Here is a 19,559-nt window from a genome sequence, read left to right as displayed (position 1 = left end):
ACCCCGCATCAAATGTCATCCCCATGGTCCATGTCTGTGTCACCTCTCCTTCACTCCCATGCCCTTGCCAACGGATCACCATACCATACTCAGTGTTCCCATATCACTATTGCAGACTGTATGAGAAGCCCTGGCGGCTCCAACCAATTGTGTGGGGGGAAGTAGACAAGACAGAACGCAGGCACCAGAGTTTGGCACTGGCGTATGCGGTTATGCGGCACTGATACGGCGCCAGATGCTCGTCATATCATATGCCGAACCTAATCTCCGTCAAGGCGGCTCTTGAGTAAGACATGTAACGGGTTGCCTCCATGCCCAACTTGCCTGCTGCTGCTTACAGCTCCTACCGCCAGAAACTCTCGCAAGATGCGAGAGGTCACCGTTGGCCTCGGATATTGTAACATGGCTCCCCGAACTTGCTTGCCTAGCACTCACCGCTCGTATTACCCTATAATTCAATTGCCGCCTAGCTCGCTCGCCAAGGCGTGGTTTGATGCCTACCTGGTTCATTCGTTAATGTCTCGATGCCGGCCCTTCGTTCCTGACGGTACTGTGCTGTTTTTCGTAGGCCCCGCCGGCATTGACACACCAAAAGATTAGAGCGAAGTCCTCTCGGGCAGCCATCTTGTCACGTCCCCGCTAGCATCAGTCGATAGGGATGGAACAGGGCAAAAGTCGTGAATTCTCCCCCTCTCATCTTTGGTGAGCATTGGAAAACACCAAGGATGTGTACGTCTCCCGGGGCTTCTCCTGGATTACCGGGTAGTATTGCGGCAACGAATCTGCCCGAACCGGACGTGTGCGAAGCAATTCACTTATTGACCGGCGGCAGGGTTGGTCAACCGATCTCGGCCGGTTCATCGGGACGAGGTGAACGGTGATGCGGGGTGATGGTGTCCCACTCTGGTATCACGGGGCCCCGCGCGGTGCCCGCAGCCGTTGGCGGGCCCTAGATCACCAAAGCTTGCCTGCATTATCTCTAGCCTTGGGTAAGGTTGCTGACGGAATGATGGCAACCGAATGAACAGCTGCTCGATAGAGTTGGTGACATTGTTGGTCACGTCAGCTAGAGGATTCTGCACATAATCAAAATTGGTTTCTTTCGCTCGAGACGAATAACTATAGATAAAGGGACAATCCAGTGCAACCAAGACAGCCGGCAGGTTAACCAGTTTTGTTAGGGGGTTTTTATATAGAGTAATAGGATAATACATTCGACGAAAGTTTCCAAGCGCTATTAGGGAAGCTCAAAAGCTGTATTGCTGTACCTTCCGTTCTTCGACGACCAAGAACATTGGGTGAACGTACCTTCTCACCTACCTAGGTAGGTAGGTAGGTAGGATAACCATTAGATGTCAGGGAAGGAATCAGACACCATATTCCCATGGCCGTCGATGGTGTCACGCTGGCTTCTTTAGTATCCTTGGTTATATCGTACCTGCATTGACTAGATGGCATTGCGCATTGCAATACGTCCTTTCGATTCAATTCCCAACCGCGCCGTGTGAAGCTCCCCACCGACACAAGTCACACAGCCTTAAGAAATACTCGGTCTTGTCTTTTATCCCTCGAATCGTTGCTCCGATCGTTGTCGTTGTCGTCGTGTTCCACGTTCAGAATCACTGGTCTGAGACATCGCCGCATCAACAACCCGCCCAACAAAGCCTGCCAAATCTCGCTGTGTACAGAAATTGTGCACATACGTTGACCATGGAACATACACTCAAATGCAATGTGCTTAAATGCCGAAAAGAGCTTGGTGACCAGGCGATGGTGACCACCTGCAGGTAATCATGAGGGACGCCACGAACTAGCCCGTTCCAAAACTGACAGACCACGTCCGGCAGCCATATTTTCTGCGTCGAGTGCTCCAGACGCCATGGTTTGATCGGGCCAGTACCTGAGCGGCGTAACACCTGCCCAGCCTGCGGTTCCCAGCTGACAAAGCCAGACGATGCGGTGGTGACCAACCTGAACCCCACCGAGGACTATAAAACGAGCGTACTGAGCGGGTTGAGTCCCAATATCATCATGGAGAGTGCGGGGAGAGCATTGAGCTTCTGGGCATATCAATCAACACAGGAAATGTAAGTTCTCTCTGCCTGGTGAACCATTTTGGAAGGGCCATTGACATGCACAAGCGTCTACCAGCGATACCTAGAGAAGACTCTAACCGAAAAGCTCAAGTCGCTGAACGTGAAGTTTGAAAAGACCGCGGGAGATGCTGACGCAGAGATTGAGAGTCTTCAAGAGAAGCTACAAGGCAAGTTTTCCAATGGAACTGACCATGCTGTCTTCGAGCATGCTTATTGATGGTACAGTAGCCCTTTCGGACGACTGCGACGACGTGCGACGCAAGCACGAAGAGCTTGCACATGCCTACCAAGACAAGTGCCGTAAGCTTACACAGGTCCAGGAGCTCTACGACCGGGTGAAGAGGAAAGCCGAGCTAGGACAGATGGAGGCTGCTGCGGTGGACGCTGTTGCTTCAACTCTCCAGTTCGGTACACGCGTGCCCGAATACAATAAGAATGAATCGGCCGCGAGGCTCAACATCTACGAGCAGCAATCAGACCCTGCGCACCGCGCTCCTCCTTATACCACCAGGACGGACCGTCAGTACCAGAGCGCACACGCTAATGGAGGCTCAGGGACATTTCGTGGGGATTTGGCCTGGTCAAGGAGCGGACCCGCGCAAGGTTAGGCCGGTGCCATCCGCATGTCAGCGTCTCTACATTCTAACCATTTTTCTAGGCGGCGATGTACAGACTCCGCGCGGAACCCCCCGGACGCATGGTGTTGATATCGGGGCCGAGAGTCATGCTAGATTCGGGTCGTCGGCGGCTTCCAAGCCGGCTGTACGTACGTCTTCAAGTCGAGGCATCTCTGGCGTACTTGGCAATGCTTCAAATATAAGAAACCAACCGGTTCTTCGTGGTCATGGACTAGGTCTCGGACTCTCCTCTGGCATCAGAACCAGTCACACCAGTCAAGTCAACCATGGCAGCCACAACAGTCATGGTTCGGAGGAACGCAACGCATATCAGTTATATGCCCGAGGTATTTGCAAGTTGTCACCATTCCTGATGTTCTCGCCACTGACCCTCAACGAAAGCTGCCCAGTGCCCACACCTTGCCCCTGCAGAATTTGACCATATGCCTGGCCCATGACAGAAGGCATGACTGGCGGCCCCATAGGACAGGGCTCTCTTTTCAGGCGGCTTTATTTTTGGGGAGAGACAATAGAAAGAGAAACAGAGACATGACATGAAAGACGCATGGTACAGGTATGCTTCACAATGGAACCAACAGTGATGTCTACTCATTGTACGGTAAATGAACCACAAAAGCAGGCGCGAAACAACGACTTTTGGGAGAGGAAACCTACCATTGTATATATGATGACGAGATGGACAGACAGCAGAAGTCGTGATTACGGGTAACTTAGTGCGGCACAGCAATTTACCGTCAAACGAGCAGAACCAGGAGTCCAACTGGTTAGTACTTGACGCGTGATGTCCAAATCGAATTGGGCGAATTCTAGATCGATGTCGCCGTCCCCACCCTGGACGTCGTGGTGTATTGATGAGCAGCGAAACGACCGAGGCTGTCACCAAGTCAGAAACAGGAAACCAGCAAAGCGAGGCAAGCTCCAGGAGCTTGACCTGACACCGTTAAAACCCCAACATAGAAGCAACCGTAAGGCGTATGTGGCAAGTGGCTTCAAGCAGTGCGTCGAACGATGAGCTAGTTGGGGGGGGTGGGTTGGCTGAGAAGAGACGAGGGCCAACGAGGCAACGGCTGGCCGTGTCGTCACCCGTGCATGCCATCAGCGTGGTCCACAGCGACACCTCTCTTCTTGTAGGACCGAGAGCAGGACCTGGGTCCAGGGCGGCGGATGCTATTAAACTAGGCTTGCGGTGGGAGGCTCTAGGCTCTCATCCCATCATCCCATCACAGAAGGCGGGTGACGGTCAGCGTTGATGTTGTGAAGCACAGACACCGCAAGCATGGGGGGGGGGGGGTTGGTTGCGCATGACGTTGGTCTCAACGACGGTGCTTGATCAATTCGGTTGACAATGCATGCGGGAGGCATACGCACGGCAGTGGGCGATGACGGAACAGCAGATAGATGTTGAGACGAAAAGAAGGGTTCAAAGATGGGAGAAAGTGAGGGGTGATGAGGGGTGTTCTAGAGATGGGGGCCTACACGGACAGGGGAGGAGGGATGTAGGATCAAGGTTGGACGATGAATGCGATTCGGGATCGGGAGTCGAAAGACGCAAACATCATCGTCAACAGATGGCCTTGGAATGAAGACAACGGCGCAGGGTGGTTATGAGTAGCTACAGTGGTGGGTGGGTTTGGGGGGCGGAACAAACAGCTTGGCTTCATCGGCCCTCCCTCCCTCCTGGCGAATAGATTCGAATAATCCCTTACAGAATACGAACCCCATTGTTTGTTTTATGGAGTGTACGGATATTATATTTTCCACCTAAACCAAGGACAACATCTACTCCTGTAAAGGGATGACGGAACGGATACGTGCCTTATCCGCAGTCTAGGTAGGTTGGTCTTAGTGTGTATGCAGGTGTGTGTGTACCTACTGGGCTGGTCTCTTGCTTCAGTATGTATCAACGACCCACACAGTGTGAAAACATCATCACGCACACTAGTGGAACGACGATCCTCGCCACAACCGGAACGCACCAATTGCAAGGCTGCGTGGATCCATGTCTTGCCGGAAATTGGCAGCGCTTCATCTATCATCACTTTTAGCAATAGCGATAGGCAAGTGCCACAACCTCGGATGGAGTACAACTTCTTGATACGGACTTCGATAGGCTAGCCAACCTGCCTCGCCACATCTAGGGTCCAACCCAAGTTTTGTGCAAAAGGTTTGGCACAACAAAACCCTCCCAGTGACATCCAAGCATCGAGGAACAACTAAGAATTCTTACAGTGCACAGGCCGCCGGTGGGAGGCGAATGGGCCGAGTAAGTCGCTCTGAGTGGGCACAGAGCAGCGGAAAGCAAGAGCGGAGCCTGTCCGTTGTATTAGTGTAATTCTTGGTGCATTAGCGTGATTGGACCCTTGCTTTTCCACTTGGGATGCAAGTCCTTTAGTAATTCCTTATGTACTGATTAAGGGAGATACTGAAGGTGAGGTTCAAAACAGTGAGAGTAGAAAGGGCAAAGAAGAGGCAAAACAGGGCAAACGAAAGTGATCGTCGCAGACAAATCTCACCAAGGACCATAGATAGACATTCCCACATTTGGTCTGGAGCCTCCATGCTCATTTACTAGACAGACAGACCAGAGAATAGAGACAGCGACAAAGCCGGAATGAAATCAATCCCTTGCTCAGCTTGCTTAGTGCTCCGTACAAATACGCGAGCAGAGCGACAGCGAAGAGAACTTAGGAGACGCAGTACGTACCTGAAGCTCCCCTGAAAAAAAAAAAAAAAACCACAGTCCAGACTTCGGAAAGGGGGCACAGTGCATCCCCACTTCCCAAGAACGCCAATCATGGTCGAACATCAGACGGTTACGTATCCTCGTTTGAGGTCGAGTGCGGTGCAGATTGCTTGCGCAGGACCGTCAATCAATCAGCCCACAAAAAATTGGGCGGGCAAAAGTAGAACCCAGGAGTGGCATGGCGCACCCTGACTTGACAGTTGTACGTGTACTGTGTGGTACAGTCGACCACAGTGTTTGACTGTCCAGATAGTACTCTCCTCGACCTAGCAACTGACTGTCTGGCTGCGTGCGTCTTCGTCTCCGGTCCCCACCTCTCCACTCAGGTTGTCGTCTCCAGACTTCGTCCCGCCCTTGGCTCTTCTCCCCTGACACAGGCAATCAATCGAGCAATCAATTGCCAACCTTCGCCAACCTTCGTTCTCGAATCTCTCCTGATCATCCCCAGGATGACCGACGCTCGCTAATATCTCACTTGACAGACTCAGAGAAACAAGTCTTCGTCCTATCGGCAAATATCACCGATACCTTCTCGCAATCAATCATCTTACTTCTCTGTAATATTACCTGCTGGCCTTTTCTCTTGCTGTGATACCAAGCCCCCCCCCCTTATTCGCCCAGTTGCGACCTGTACGAACCACGAATACTCTCGACCTCGAAGACGAACCTTGAGGGTTTGCAAATAACGACGACGAACAAAGACTTACGAATCCTCGAACGCCACCCCGCTAACCAACCCTCGCTCTGTGTCGCGATCTGTTCCCGCCTATCGCGATCTGCCATCGTCCTATCTACATCGATTGCGACGCGGCCTAACTGCGCCAGTTGCTCCTCATGGGGAAAAAATGTAGGCGATCTGGCATTATGTCTCCTACTCTCCCACTTGGCTTGCGCTGTGGATTTCAATATGCTGACCGATTGATTCCTCCACTAGGGCGATATGGCATCATTTTCGATGCGGGTTCCTCGGGGACGCGCCTGTACGTTTACAAGTGGAAGGATCACGCCAAAGCGATCAAGCATGCTTCCGTCGACGAGCTCCAAAGTCTGCCAAAGATCAAGCTGCAGACAAGCAAAAAGACGCACCCTGGCGTATCCTCCTTTGCCGAGAGACCTGAAGAGATTGGCCGCGAACACCTTCAGTCGCTCATCGACATAGCCCTCAAGGAAGTTCCCGATAGTAAGGTCGCTGATACACCCGTCTACCTTATGGCCACTGCCGGCATGCGTCTTCTCCCCGATCATCAACAAAAAGCCCTGCTCCGGAACATGTGCTCGTATCTCCAGCAAAACACGCGATTCTCGCTACCTGATTGCAACACCAACATCCAGGTCATCTCTGGTGAGACGGAAGGCCTTTATGGCTGGCTCGCAACCAACTACCTGCTGGGTGGATTTGACCATCCCGACAAACACTCCCATGGCAAAGGTCACCACACCTACGGCTTTCTGGACATGGGGGGCGCCTCGGCGCAAATCGCCTTCGCGCCGAACAACACAGAGGCCGAGAAACACGCCAATGATCTCAAGCTTGTCCGCCTGCGAACAATTGACGGCTCGACCATCGAGCACCGTGTCTTCACTGCCACCTGGCTTGGCTATGGCGCGAACCAGGCCCGCGAACGATATATCGACAAGCTCAAGGAACAATACGGCAAACCCAACAGCCTTGAGCTTCCCGACCCATGCCTTCCTGCTGGGCTGCGAATAACTCTCAAGGGTGAACCGGTTGTCAGCGAGTCGGCGGGCAAAGAGTTGTCGCTCCTCGGAACTGGCCGATTTGACGAATGCCTTAGGCAGACGGAGCCATTGCTAGGAAAGGACACGCCATGCAAAGATCAGCCCTGCTTGCTTAACGGACAACACGTGCCAAGTATCGACTTTGACGTAAACCACTTCGTTGGTGTATCTGAGTTCTGGCACACCACGCATGGTGTTTTTGGAAAGGGCCACAAGACAGCATACGACTTGGCAACGTACCAAAAGAATGTTGTTGACTTTTGTACCCAGGACTGGTCGGAAATCGAAACCACTATCCACGCCAGAAAGAAGTCGGTTGCCCAGAAAGTCAAGAACGCTCAAGAAGCTTGCTTTAAAGCATCCTGGCTCATCAATGTCTTGTACGAAGGCATTGGAATTCCTAGGCCTGGCCTAGAACACACCCCGCATCCTGGCCTGAACGTTACTAAAGGAACCATGGAGGAAGCAAAGGAAAAGGGATTCGTTGACCCATTCCAGCCTGTGAATGAGATTGACGGAGTCGAGGTTAGCTGGACGTTGGGCAAGATAGTGCTTTACGCAGCCGGTCAGATCCCACCCAAGGGAGCAGCCTTGTCGGTTGGATTTGGAAGCAACATTGCCGGTGCAACGGACTTCGAGCCGGCAGGTTCCAAGTTCTCCCCCATCCCGGTTGAAAATGACGACGACGAATGGGACGACACTGCCGACGATCTGTTGGACAAGGCCAAAACGAAATCGGGCTCTGGTATTCTAGCCTTCGTCCTGATACTGGTCGTTTTGGCCTTTCTTTTGCGCAAGCGTGACCGCCGGGCTCGATGGTTTGGCAGGGTTGCCACCGCCGTGCGGGGAACACGACGTCCAGGAAGCCCACGGAAGTTTGGACGGGGCTTCTCCTTGACCAGCAAGCTTTTCGGTCGTTCATCGACGACCTATGAACGGGTTCTTGAGGAGGGCGACGCGGATCAGTTTGAGCTAGGCTCTGTTGATTCAGACGAAAACGAGCACTCCGACAGTAGCGAGGGGTCCAGGGCTGGCCGCTCATCCGGACTTGCCACCCCAAAACTCAACATTGAACGATTCGACGATGTACGCCCGCCCTTTTCCATGGACCGTGGCGGTTTGGCCGTGAGAACAGAGAGCCGAGAGAGGCTTGTACCGAGTGTAGTCAATGCAGGCCGTCGCAGTCGTGCTGGTAGTCCAACACGGTTGAAGAGCCCGCTGATGAAACCTTTGGATGAGGAGTGAGGGAAAGAGATTGCCTGCGATGCAGTGTAACATGCATGTCTGGGCAGCGATTGGATTAGAGGTTTTGCTTCTTCTACCGGTGTTTTGTTCTTCTTTTTCATGATTCCAAAGATGGCGTTCGCGGTACGGTGGTGATTCCAGGCATTCTAGCCCGTTGAGGGTCTGGTTTGATGACACTTTTGAGGCGTTCTTGTCAGACGTGTGCCACGGGTAGCTTAGACTATTTCATTTTGGGGAGGCATCATAGCATTGAGCCTTTGCAGAATTGATGTTGTTTTCCCGCATACAGGCGTTGTGCAACCTGAATACGCCGGACTTTTGGATATAAGTTTCATAAGCATTCGAGTGAACAACGATAGTGGCCTTTCTCGAGGGTATCGGCTAGAATGACTATATAGATGTGAATCGGCGGTGTCAATCCTGCGGTCTTTCGAGAAAACTGGGATCGGATCTGACACGGCTCTCGAACTTCTTCCACCACTCCTCGAACGCTTTCAACGGCACAACTTCGACGCCGCCAGGGCCGGCCGTGCCACTGAAACTCGCAAGGAAATTAAAGGCATTCTTGATGATGTTCTGCGCCAAGAGCTGCGTCGACGGCTGGGAAGCAGCCCCTGACTGCGATGACCGGTTCACCGAGAGCTCTTGGATGCGCGAGAATACTGACTCGGCCGGCTCGACGGAGACGCCAATCATGACACTCCCGTTATTGAGATCCGCGCCACAATTGTTGGAGTTGCCCCCAGCATTGATCTTGAAGGTGGCACTTTCTTTACCCGTCCCTATACCGCCAAGGAATTTGAAGTTTGGCGTCTGGCCTGTGGCAGCGGCGGCGGCGACATCGGCAGCTGTTGCGAAATAGATGGCTGCAGCGGTGTCCGTGGGCAGGACGACGCCCGGCAGCAGCATCACTGTGACGTGAGAGAAGGGCCGGGCAGCGGATATGGAGTAGAGGAATGAGGTTTCTGAGGGCGCCGATGTTGGGTCCGTCAGCAGAGGCTGACCGGCCGGAACGATGCCGAAAAGAGGACCAGACATTGATGGCTGGGTGGCGGTGAACGATTGTCAAGAAAATAAGATGCCGGTATGCTGGTCGCTCTCTGAACAACTCTTGGTTGAAATGTCAGACCCAAAACGAGATGTGACCTGTTGACGAGCTGTTCTGGTGGTAGTGGTAGTGCCCAGAGAGATTGTGTTTTGCAAAATAGAAGAGGGTTGAAACTGTTCAAATTCGAGCTTTCATCTTCTGAACGTGAGGCTGATGATGATTCGAGGAATGAAATATGAGGCATGCTCGAGGGTGGGGGAAAGGGCAGCAGGAAGGCCCCAGACGCTGGGAGAAGCATCTGCCGCGCAAGCCAATCATATCACTCTATCAGATCCGCCACTTTGGTAGATGCATGCACGCAGTTTCCCGAACCTTTGCGTGGGGAAGTTGAGAATCTCAGGCAATCGGCCTGTGACCCCAATGTCGATACGGCCCTGAGGACATACATATTTGCTCAATCAAGCAGGGGAAAATGAACTGCACACGATCATCTGATTAAACCACCGCCAAAGCTTTCATGTTACGAACGCTTTTACCACTCCACATACACCAAGCAGTCGTCCGAATTGCGAGAAGAAATTACCTCCACAAGATGAAGACTTTTTCCAACATTGAGCTCATCGACCAAGTAGACTCGTAAGAGTCAATCCCCTGTTCGTGAAGACTGCAGCTGACCAACGTTACAGGTACCCATATGAGCAGGACAATGCGCAGCCTACTGAGACTCCTGGATCTGTCTACACCCTCGTCTGGAATGATTCGGAGGGCGAGGTGCCTATCGGGTATGTCTTGCCAAGGGTGGTGGAAAAGCTGCTCGAGGCACCCGGCAACTTAAAGGGCGAGATCCAGGTCAACTCAGAGAAGCGTACCGTTCGCGCCTTTCAAGGACCGACATTAGATAGTCGCAGCAATATCGCGGCAGATCTGTCCAGCTATTGGAGAACCAACGACACCTTCCCCATCCTCCGGGGCTGGCGCGACGAGCTGTGGCCTGTCTACGGCCGCCATGGCGAGCTTCTCTTCGATATTGAGAGGGCCGCCTCCGGATTGTTTGGCGTCACGAGATACGGCGTTCACATGACGGGCTTTGTGCGTTGTCCAGATGCGAGTCACGGTATCAAAATTTGGGTTCCGCGTCGCTCCCCAACCAAGTCGACGTTCCCCGGAATGCTGGACAACACGGTGGCTGGTGGGCTGATGACAGGTGAAGACCCATTCGAGTGCGTAATCCGCGAGGCAGACGAGGAAGCTAGCCTACCGGAGCAGGTGGTTCGCCACCAGGCCAAGCATGTCGGCGGCGTAACGTACATTTATATCACCGAGGCAGAGGCAGGTGAGGAGGGGCTCATCTATCCCGAAGTTCAATGGATTTATGATCTCGAGCTACCCGACGACGTTGTGCCGCAGCCAAAGGACGGCGAGGTTGCTGAGTTCAGCCTCTGCACTGTCGAGGAAGTCCAGGAGGGGTTGGTCAACGGAAAGTGGAAGCCCAACTGTGCGCTGGTCATTCTCGACTTTTTTATCCGTCACGGCATCCTGACCAGAGCCAATGAACCTGAATACGATCATATCGTACGAAGAATCCACCGAAGACTTCCCTTCCCTGGGCCGCATAACCAGGACCCATCTTTAGGGGCCATCGACGGCTGAGCCGGCCAGAGAGCCGAGAACGGAGGATATCGTTAACAGACCAACACGCCGATTCTGTACTCTTCCTGAACGCCCTCAACTCCGACAACATCCCAGTTCTCGATTCTTCTCGGACATAATCCGGCTCGGTGGACTTTATGTCGCCTCACGTTTCGTGCGCGACCGAATAGAACGAAGCGAAGCTGCAGGCTGCCCATTGTAGGCAATTCCAGCTGGCCCTTCATCATTTCTTGATCAACAGATAGACGTAGTCGACTCTCAGGGGAGTAAGCTTTTTGTAGGGGCCCTCGAGTGACATTAAGAGACCGCCAAAGGAGACGTAGGCCTTGCTGTTATGAGAACATCGTTAGTTTCCCAAATCAACAACCACCGAGCATTCGCCGCGAGCACTAACATGGTCTGGCCATCATCGGCATCCTCGAACTTGTAAATCTTTCCGTAGCAGACGTAGTCAAACATGTCGGCGAGCGTGGGCTCCCGGTCTTGGTTCCCTTTAGTGACGTCCCTCCATCCCTTCTCGTCGTCCTTGCTCCCGTCGTGGGCTAGGGAAGTAGCCAAGACCACGTGAAGACTGTCAGAAACGGAAGCAGGGAATAGCTCGATGTTGATGTCAAGGGTCATGAGAGTCTGGTTGTCTGTCGAAGTAGCGGAGATTCGGGCAACTCGATCGTACTTGGACTGATCGTAGTTGGTAACAGTAAAGGACTCTTCGAAGAGGGTCACATCGCCGCTGCCGGACATGCTTGCGAGTTGGGTTTCGTACAGGGCCTTCAAGGCAAGAAATTCGAGGTTCACTGTCGCAGGAGTTCGGATCTTGAAAGGTACTTAGTAGTTGCCTGCGCAGAAGCTTCAGGTCAGAATCGGGGATGCGGGATACGGCAGGAAGCTCTGGGAAAAAATCCAAAGAGATAGACTTATCCAGCATAGGTAGTAAGCAATTGAAACCCCAATGGGGCTGAAGTACGTACCGCGGGCGTGGCTCAAAATTTTGTTAGTGATGCTCCCCACCCACCTGCCCTCTTCAGCGACATTGCGTTGGAGTAGAAGAAGCATTGAGGACGTCGCTATCCCGTCCTAGCCACTTGTCTTACTGGTGTTTTCTTTGGAGCAACCATTCCTCCTCTCATATCCCTCTTTTTAACTTGACTATTGGCTTTGATTTGAATATTGGGAAGTGAGTAAGCAAGGGCTCTCTTGATGCCATGCATGCGAGTTCGTTCTGACGCAATCGCAGGCACTTGCATGAACTTGGTAGCTTTGAACCCATCCGCAAAAGACGGCGTGCATTCACCGGAGCAGACGCAAAATTCGGCACTCAGTTCGCTACAGACAAGCTCGCCGCGCCATGTCGTTCAGGAAGAAGAACGTCGTTCTTGGCTCATCCGCTAGAGGCCCGGCAAGAGAACCGACTACCCCCAAACAGGAAGTACTGCCTCCGGCGGGAGTCCGATCGTCGCCTCTCGATGGCCGACCTACGACATCGACAGGGACAGCATCTCTCGACCAACTTCTGGCAGGATACGCAGGCCTGCCACTCGGGTCCAGTCTGCTTGTCGAGGAGTCCGGGACGACTGACTTTGCAGGTGTTCTTCTCAGATATTATGCCGCAGAGGGTCTCGTACAGGGCCATCAAGTACATGTACTTGGACCGAGCGAGGCATGGAAAGGCGAGCTTCCCGGTCTTGGGAAGGCTAGTGGCTCAAGAAGAAGCAAGCCAGTCTCGGGATCGGGAGAGAAAATGAAGATTGCGTGGAGATATGAAGGCCTGGGGAATGATGCGGACCAAGGTATGTCCCCTTCCGGTATTCGAGTTCGCATTCACGGCTAAGTGCACTGACTTGTCGCGACTGGACCCAGAGGTGAACAGCGATCCCAAGAATACTTCTGAAGCCTTTTGCCACACATTCGACCTCGGGAAGCGCTTGCAACCCAGTGATGTCAAGGGCGAACTCCATGCTACGCCGTCAATGGCCGTCATGGGCTGGGTACAACCCCAAGGATCGGTTAGCTCGTCGCCTTTAGATACTTTCATTGCCAATGTCTCAACGAAGCTGGAAGCGTCGCCGCCTGGGATCATCCATCGGATCTTGGTCCCCAGTCTTCTATCGCCCGCGCTGTATGGCTCGTCAGTTTGCCGGCCGGCAGATGCACTTCAGTTCTTGCACAAGTTGCGAGCGCTATTGCGCCAGCATTGCGGAAGGCTAACTGCCATAATATCGCTTTCGACGTCCCTGTTTCCACGGTCCACTGGCTTCACGAGATGGATGGAGCTCCTGTGCGACGGAACGTTCGAAATGCTCCCTTTGCCACGGAAGGTACACATGCAGCCGAATACCAAGTCGGAAGATGTGGTGCAGGGCATGTTGAAGGTACACAGCCTTCCGGTCTATAACGAGAGAGGGGGAGGCTTGGAAGGACACTCGTCTCGGGAAAATCTGTCGTTCAGGTTGAGTAGCTCGAGCGGCCTCATCTTCAAGCCATTTGTATTGCCTCCATTGCTTGGTGAAGAGGAAGATAAGGGGGCGAAGGATGAGAGAAAGAGGGGAGAGAAACTGGACTTTTGAATCATAAACACTTGTTGTCAATGAAAACTCCAATGAACCATGAATTACGCGCCCCATAAAAAGTTGTGCCATTTTAAATGCGCGGGCCTTGACTGCAATGCTGATGGAAGCCTCCCGTGCTCTGATGTCTAGAACGATCTCTGAAGCTACCCTGAGGACTCGTTGTGAAATAAGCCCGGTACTCAATGAAACTCGAGTACCCAACCGAGTACCACTTGAAGCTGTAATCGTAGGTAAGTTTCGGAATCTTCCCTCCGAGCTGTATCGCAAGCGTCGAGGGTTGGGTGGAAGTCCACAGCCACAGCAACACCGCCACACTTTGCTAAGAAGGGTTTGTCAGTGGCCTGACCGCCTTGCCCCACCATCAACATATCCAAAACTCCGATCTCTCCAAAATTTCAGCCTGCCCTTTCTTTTCCTGACTCCAACAACATTTCGGCGCCAGGGTAAGTCACTCACTAACCTCTTTTCTATTTCCTCTCCCTAGAGCTCATATGATTAAACTTGTAATCTCAATCAATCTGTCAATCCACTGACACTCTGTGACGATATCTCCTTCATTAACATAATATGATTCTTTTGCTCCCACATCATTTCCTTCCTATTCTTGACCATCAGGTTCACATCAGCAATTGCTAACATTCGCGATTTGCAGGGACAACACCGTATCAAGAATTCTCGGGGCAGGTTGCGAAGCAGGAAAAGAAAATGTCGACGTCAAATGCGACAAAGGTCCCACTGGTGCGCATCTCCAAGATCGCAGACCGCTATCTCGTCTTCGATGCTCAAGACGTGGCCGTAATTAGGCGCGATCACAATATCTGCTCCGTGTTGGTGGGAACCACACCCCAGAACCCAACGCAAAATGTGTTCTTGAGTCTGCCGCTTGAGCTACTTCCGGAGGAGGCCAGCGTGCTCGTCGAGAAGAAGGTAGGCCGTCTCGTCGACGAGACTTCACACCACTTGTCGTCGCTTCGCTCCTCGGACAAAGCTACCCGTCAGGGATACATTGCACTTCTAAAGGACCGCCGTCACAAGGCTCAGAAGCTATTGGCCGAGGATCATGTCAAGAAGGCAGCGACTGAACAGACTCGGAGGGCGAAGGGCGCCATGGCATCTCCTGCCGCCCCAGAAGCTGATGACCTGTTCGGTTTGTTTTCCCCAGGAACGCCCGCGCATGACAGTCGTGGTAAATCTCGCGATTCTGCCGATGTCAATTTGTCCTTGACGGTCACGCCCACAACAAGCTGTGGGTTGCAAGCACCGGGGGGCGGTGCATGTGACGCCGTGCGTCTGCCTGCTGCCGGCGCTCTGCATCGACACTTGCAGTCAAAGGGATATTTCATGACGCCTGGTTTGCGGTTCGGCGCCGACTATAGTGTCTATCCTGGTGACCCACTAAGATTCCATGCTCACTTCCTCGCCACAAACTACGCCTGGGACGAAAAAATACCCATGCTTGATGTTGTTGGCAGCGGTCGCTTGGGCACATCGGTCAAGAAGGGTTTCTTATTTGGCGGCGAGGTTCCATTCATGGATGAATCGCCGAAACGGGTGCGCGCATTTTGTGTTGAATGGGCTGGGATGTAGAGTAGATTTTGGACACAGGATGACCATCAACAATGGATGCCGCCGCTTGATGTTTTGCCTAGAATTTCTGTACAATAAATGCCTCACCAATAAAATATCCCGTCTCATCTAGTGAAACGACAACGTGGCAGAAAGCCAAAAACGCCTACAAAACTCTTCGTGGGTTGAGAGTACCGCAGCCCTGGTTTAAAAATCTCCCCGGTAGCCTTCATGGCCGTCTCATCATCCACCCCTCTAGGACTCAAGGGACATAAATCCTGCTGAAACTGATGACTTCTCTGCGACAGCAGACACACTTGTCAAAGTTGTTCATAGCCAAAGACACGCGACAGTCGTCACACAAGCTCAGGCAGCGGCAAGGCCACACGATAATGGTGCGAGGAGAACTCTGGCAGACAACACATTGCGGGCCATCCGGTCCGAGGCCAGCAGCCCCCTCTGCCCATGTCGATGCACCGTCCTCGGGGCGCGTAGATTGGGCGCGGCGAGATAGTAACAACTGCTCCAAGCGTTGGGACTCCTCGTCCGGCGTCATCTTGGCCAGCCGCGTCGTGGCACGGCTGGTCCGCCCGGCTGGTTGTAGGATCCTCGTTCTCTGTAGCTGCTGTGATCTGCGATACTGAGATCGGGTCATGATTCTGTCGCTGCCCAGGTGAGCAGCTAGGGCGTACGCCTCCTCTCTCTCCTCCGGATTGCTGGGATGCAGCAGGCGTGCCAAGTCCGACAATTGAAGTGAATCCTCGGGCATTGGTGTAGCTTCCCGGGACACCCAGGACCTGGACTGCGTAGGCGTTCTTTGCCCATCCCCTTCCGACTCCCATTCTCTCTCATCGTTGGTACTAAAGGACAAAACGCTGGTGGTATCGTCGTCGCCGTCTTCGTCGCCAGACACGGGTGGTTGGTATTCGCCGCTGTTGTCTTTTGTACCCCACCATCCTCCTCTGAGCCACCACCCGTAGAGCTTCGAGTCGAGATCAGCCTCGTCGACGGGAGCCCAGCTCTGGCTTACACTCCACGCTTGTTGTCTGAACTCGGACTCGACGTCAACACCATCGATCCTGGGTATGTTGAGGGACGCCTCGACAGAGTCTGCAGGAGGGTGGTCACGGCCTCCAGTATTCGTACTCTTCGTGTCATTGGTCAGTTTTGGTCGACGAATAACCCAAAGCAGGAACTTTGGATGGCGGATGCCGATCTTGGACAAGATTTTCAGCATGGCTGTGGCCCAGGTCCGGAATATCAGCCTGTTGATGTTCATGAGGAAATCCAACGCCATTAGCCATCTGCCGCTTCTTTCCGCAGCGCCGACACCATCCCTCAGGCGTCGCTCCCCTGACCGGGACTTGGGCACCTTCTGCGCTGCTCGTTCGCGAACATAACCGTTGGTAGTCAACATGTGATCTTCTTTCACTGGCACTAGGCCGATGGTTCCTATCGTGTCGTAATGGGAGTCGGTGGCGCCAGCTGCGATCCATTGCGTCCGCAGTTCCTCGAGTTCTTGATACCGTTCCTCCTCGAGCCACGTATGGGGCCGCATAATAACGTCTCTGTCTTCGTTCAGGTAAACGGCTTCGCTTGCCATGGTAATAGCGCCGAAGCCAGTTCGTAGCAAGGCTGTGTAAAAGTCCATTTCCATGCTGACGCGGATGTCAGAGACTGAAAGGTTGGCCTGCATGTTTCCGTGGGCTTGGGCTAATCGTTCTCGAAGAGTGAGTCTCTGGCCTGTTTGTCCGAGAGCGGCGAGACCAAGAGCAAGTAGGTATATGATCAGGCAGACGATAATCCCCCCAAGAACAAGAACATGGGGGATGAAGCCGATGATGCAAACCGTAGGAAACCTGAGTAGACCTTGCCTCGCTGGATCGTCCAGAGAGAAAGTAAAGGCACTCCAGAGAATGCTCGCCATGAAGCAGAGGCCCCAGAAACCAGTACTGACGAGCCGAAATTTAGCCTGAAGATTGAAAATGCCCAGGACATGGCTGGTAATGTGACTCATGGTCGAAAGAAAAGCGACGAGTAAAACCTCAGGCGAAGTGTTTACCCTTCTCAGAATCATGGAACGACTGATGGCAATGGTGCCGCCGGCGCTTGACGCTGCTTCTGCTGCTTGTGACTGAGTAAACAAGCCCCAGCCAAGTTGGTTGCTGATAGCGGCATCGGCTTCGGCAAAAGCAAGAGAGTGTTCGAATAGTGTCATACCCGTTTCCGCTGCTACAGGGCGGCCCTGAACGGCGCAGGAGACCGTCTCTAGGAACTGGCTCAGACAAAAAGTCCCAAAGAGCGGCCATAACAGAGACAGCGAGCCCCGCAGGTCCTGTGACGTATCATCAATGTTTACCGGCACCATGCCCACCGCCGTGCATGATACTTCGTCTGAAGCCCCTAGCAAGAGTGCAGAGCTCATGGTATGAAGGAAGCCTCCAGCTTGAGAGAACATCAGTTCAGAACTCTTACTTGTGTTTCCCCATCGCAGTTCGGAGAAATCTGGAGAGGTCTGGCACTGGATCGAGCGCAAGATCCCTCGGGCTTGAACCAGGAAGAGGAGGACTGGGAGACCACGGAGCAGAAGTCGAACGGGTAAGGTCAGGCGCAAGCGTCGCCGTGTGGCGGCAAATATATGGGTACGGTTGAGGACAATGGCCATGGCAATACAGCAGAGCGCCCATTTGCTAGTAGCATAGCTAAAGACACTGCCAAGGCCTTTTGCGCCCTCCATGGAGAAGTTTGGGGAGGCAGCAGCGGTATCGGGATCGGTCAAAACACCAGGCCCTGGCCCATGAGGAATGCCTATTGGAGGTGGGATGTCCATGCTTAAGGCGGCAATCGTGACAGCGTCGGTAGTACGCATGATGCCAGGGCCAGTCGCTTCGGGTATGACTCTCTGACCAAGAGCTTCAAGTGAATCGGGGAAGGGGAGATGTAGATGGGCCGTGAGCTTTCGGATCATTCTCGGGCCAGCCCATACCAGGTCTTCGAGGGAAGGAGCGAGCTTAGTGACGTTAACGGCGTATTGAAGGCGGTCAGCAGTCCACAACGAGAGGTTTTGCCAGACCCCGAGGTTGTCCAGCGTAATGGGTTGTTGAGCAGTGTCCATGATCTGCTAGGAGGGACACAGTTATTCTGATCGGGCTTGACCACAGGCGGCAGCAGCAGCAGCAGCCTTGTCGCTCGGGCGGATACGTCGCAAGACGAATCATGAGCGGTGGTGTCGAAGGTGGAAGATCATGATGCGGGCGAAAAGCACCAGGAGATATCCCGTAGATGGTGATGAGGGAAGCGACGGGTTGTTTACTCGGCAAGCAGTCGTCGGTGGTGGGGTCTTGTCTTCTTTTTTCTCCTCTTCTAACGATCGGGCTGGAGGTCGGTCGGCCTCGGTCGGTCAAACAGATACGGAAATGGGGGTTGGCAGATGAGAGGTGGGAGAGGGGAGGCAAAGAGGAGACGGGCGGAAGCTCGGATGAGATGGACGGGATGTAGTCGCGTGCAACGGTGGGCAGCGCAGTGAGGAACACTCCACCGCGCTTGCTGAGGAAAATGCCAAACGGATACAGGAAAGGCCGAGAAGCTGGAAGCCGGGGTCCGGAGGAAGAACTGCTCCTTGGGTGGGTAGGTGCCTTAGCTAAGGCACCACAGTTTTAAGACCAGAGTGCCGCCTTGCCCGATGGGGTACATCATCTTCATCGCGGTCCACTCGCCGGCACGTGCCGTGGCACTAACGAAATGGAACACCTGCCAGGTAGGTAGGTACATCATCTCAATTTGGAGAAAATCAGCACATGTGATGAAATATCAATAGCCACATCAAATGATATATCTCTGTATGCTAGTTCGTTGGAAAAAGCATCTGCGAGAAAGGCACCTCCATCCTTGGACTGCAACGTTGATCGGCTCAAACTATCCACCATTGATGCAGTGTCTTGCCTGTCGAGGTTCCCCGAGCTTCCTCTCCCGGAAAGCAGCAAACCTCCCCTCATTGAAGCCCTCGGAACATCTATCGATGGATGCCTACACTATCTTCTACTAGTCATGTTCTGACATACCTTAAGGTTGCGTGTAGGGGTTACGTTATCGAAGTAGTCTCCTGTGTATCGTAAACCTTCCTCGCAATACAGTCGCCTTGCTTCGCCTTCATCCAATTTTCTCCCTTTGTTTCCATCGATTGCTCCAAGCACGCCATGAAAGATACCAAGTCTGTAGGGCTCCGGTACTCGTCAATGATGCGGCAAACCATTCTCTTCTGAAGGC

At 53.2% G+C, this 19,559-nt stretch overlaps 8 protein-coding genes across 8 annotated transcripts; 5 read left to right on the top strand and 3 right to left on the bottom strand.

The window, feature by feature from the left end:
- Positions 1-2,031: 2,031 nt before the first annotated feature.
- CH63R_07704 (E3 ubiquitin-protein ligase CCNB1IP1) lies at positions 2,032-3,171 on the top strand (the record flags this gene model as incomplete). The annotated part of the gene is made up of 4 exons (XM_018302679.1): positions 2,032-2,087; positions 2,212-2,699; positions 2,755-3,060; positions 3,146-3,171. The coding sequence occupies 4 exons, from the start codon at positions 2,032-2,034 to the stop codon at positions 3,169-3,171; spliced, it is 876 nt and encodes a 291-aa protein (XP_018157457.1).
- Positions 3,172-6,341: 3,170 nt separating this feature from the next.
- Positions 6,342-8,462, top strand: CH63R_07703 (GDA1/CD39 family protein; the record flags this gene model as incomplete). The annotated part of the gene is made up of 1 exon (XM_018302678.1): positions 6,342-8,462. One exon carries the CDS (start codon positions 6,342-6,344, stop codon positions 8,460-8,462), a length of 2,121 nt encoding a protein of 706 aa, XP_018157456.1.
- Positions 8,463-8,876: 414 nt separating this feature from the next.
- CH63R_07702 (Duf775 domain protein) lies at positions 8,877-9,500 on the bottom strand (the record flags this gene model as incomplete). Its single annotated transcript, XM_018302677.1, has 1 exon — positions 8,877-9,500. The coding sequence occupies one exon, from the start codon at positions 9,498-9,500 to the stop codon at positions 8,877-8,879; it is 624 nt and encodes a 207-aa protein (XP_018157455.1).
- A 527-nt stretch (positions 9,501-10,027) lies between these two features.
- Positions 10,028-11,160, top strand: CH63R_07701 (NUDIX domain-containing protein; the record flags this gene model as incomplete). Its single annotated transcript, XM_018302676.1, has 2 exons — positions 10,028-10,146; positions 10,197-11,160. The coding sequence occupies 2 exons, from the start codon at positions 10,028-10,030 to the stop codon at positions 11,158-11,160; spliced, it is 1,083 nt and encodes a 360-aa protein (XP_018157454.1).
- Positions 11,161-11,383: 223 nt separating this feature from the next.
- Positions 11,384-11,901, bottom strand: CH63R_07700 (RNA polymerase Rpb8; the record flags this gene model as incomplete). Its single annotated transcript, XM_018302675.1, has 2 exons — positions 11,384-11,489; positions 11,555-11,901. 2 exons carry the CDS (start codon positions 11,899-11,901, stop codon positions 11,384-11,386), a joined length of 453 nt encoding a protein of 150 aa, XP_018157453.1.
- A 604-nt stretch (positions 11,902-12,505) lies between these two features.
- On the top strand, positions 12,506-13,724 carry CH63R_07699 (Paxneb protein; the record flags this gene model as incomplete). The annotated part of the gene is made up of 2 exons (XM_018302674.1): positions 12,506-12,947; positions 13,018-13,724. 2 exons carry the CDS (start codon positions 12,506-12,508, stop codon positions 13,722-13,724), a joined length of 1,149 nt encoding a protein of 382 aa, XP_018157452.1.
- Positions 13,725-14,432: 708 nt separating this feature from the next.
- CH63R_07698 (tRNA-splicing endonuclease subunit Sen34) lies at positions 14,433-15,314 on the top strand (the record flags this gene model as incomplete). Its single annotated transcript, XM_018302673.1, has 1 exon — positions 14,433-15,314. One exon carries the CDS (start codon positions 14,433-14,435, stop codon positions 15,312-15,314), a length of 882 nt encoding a protein of 293 aa, XP_018157451.1.
- A 241-nt stretch (positions 15,315-15,555) lies between these two features.
- On the bottom strand, positions 15,556-18,408 carry CH63R_07697 (Ubiquitin-protein ligase; the record flags this gene model as incomplete). Its single annotated transcript, XM_018302672.1, has 1 exon — positions 15,556-18,408. The coding sequence occupies one exon, from the start codon at positions 18,406-18,408 to the stop codon at positions 15,556-15,558; it is 2,853 nt and encodes a 950-aa protein (XP_018157450.1).
- Positions 18,409-19,559: the final 1,151 nt, after the last annotated feature.

Source organism: Colletotrichum higginsianum, chromosome 5 (assembly GCF_001672515.1).
Source record: "Colletotrichum higginsianum IMI 349063 chromosome 5, whole genome shotgun sequence".
NCBI lineage: Eukaryota > Fungi > Ascomycota > Sordariomycetes > Glomerellales > Glomerellaceae > Colletotrichum > Colletotrichum higginsianum.
The sequence above is the reverse complement of the archived record's forward strand: the minus strand, read 5'-3'. Positions and strand labels throughout refer to the sequence as shown.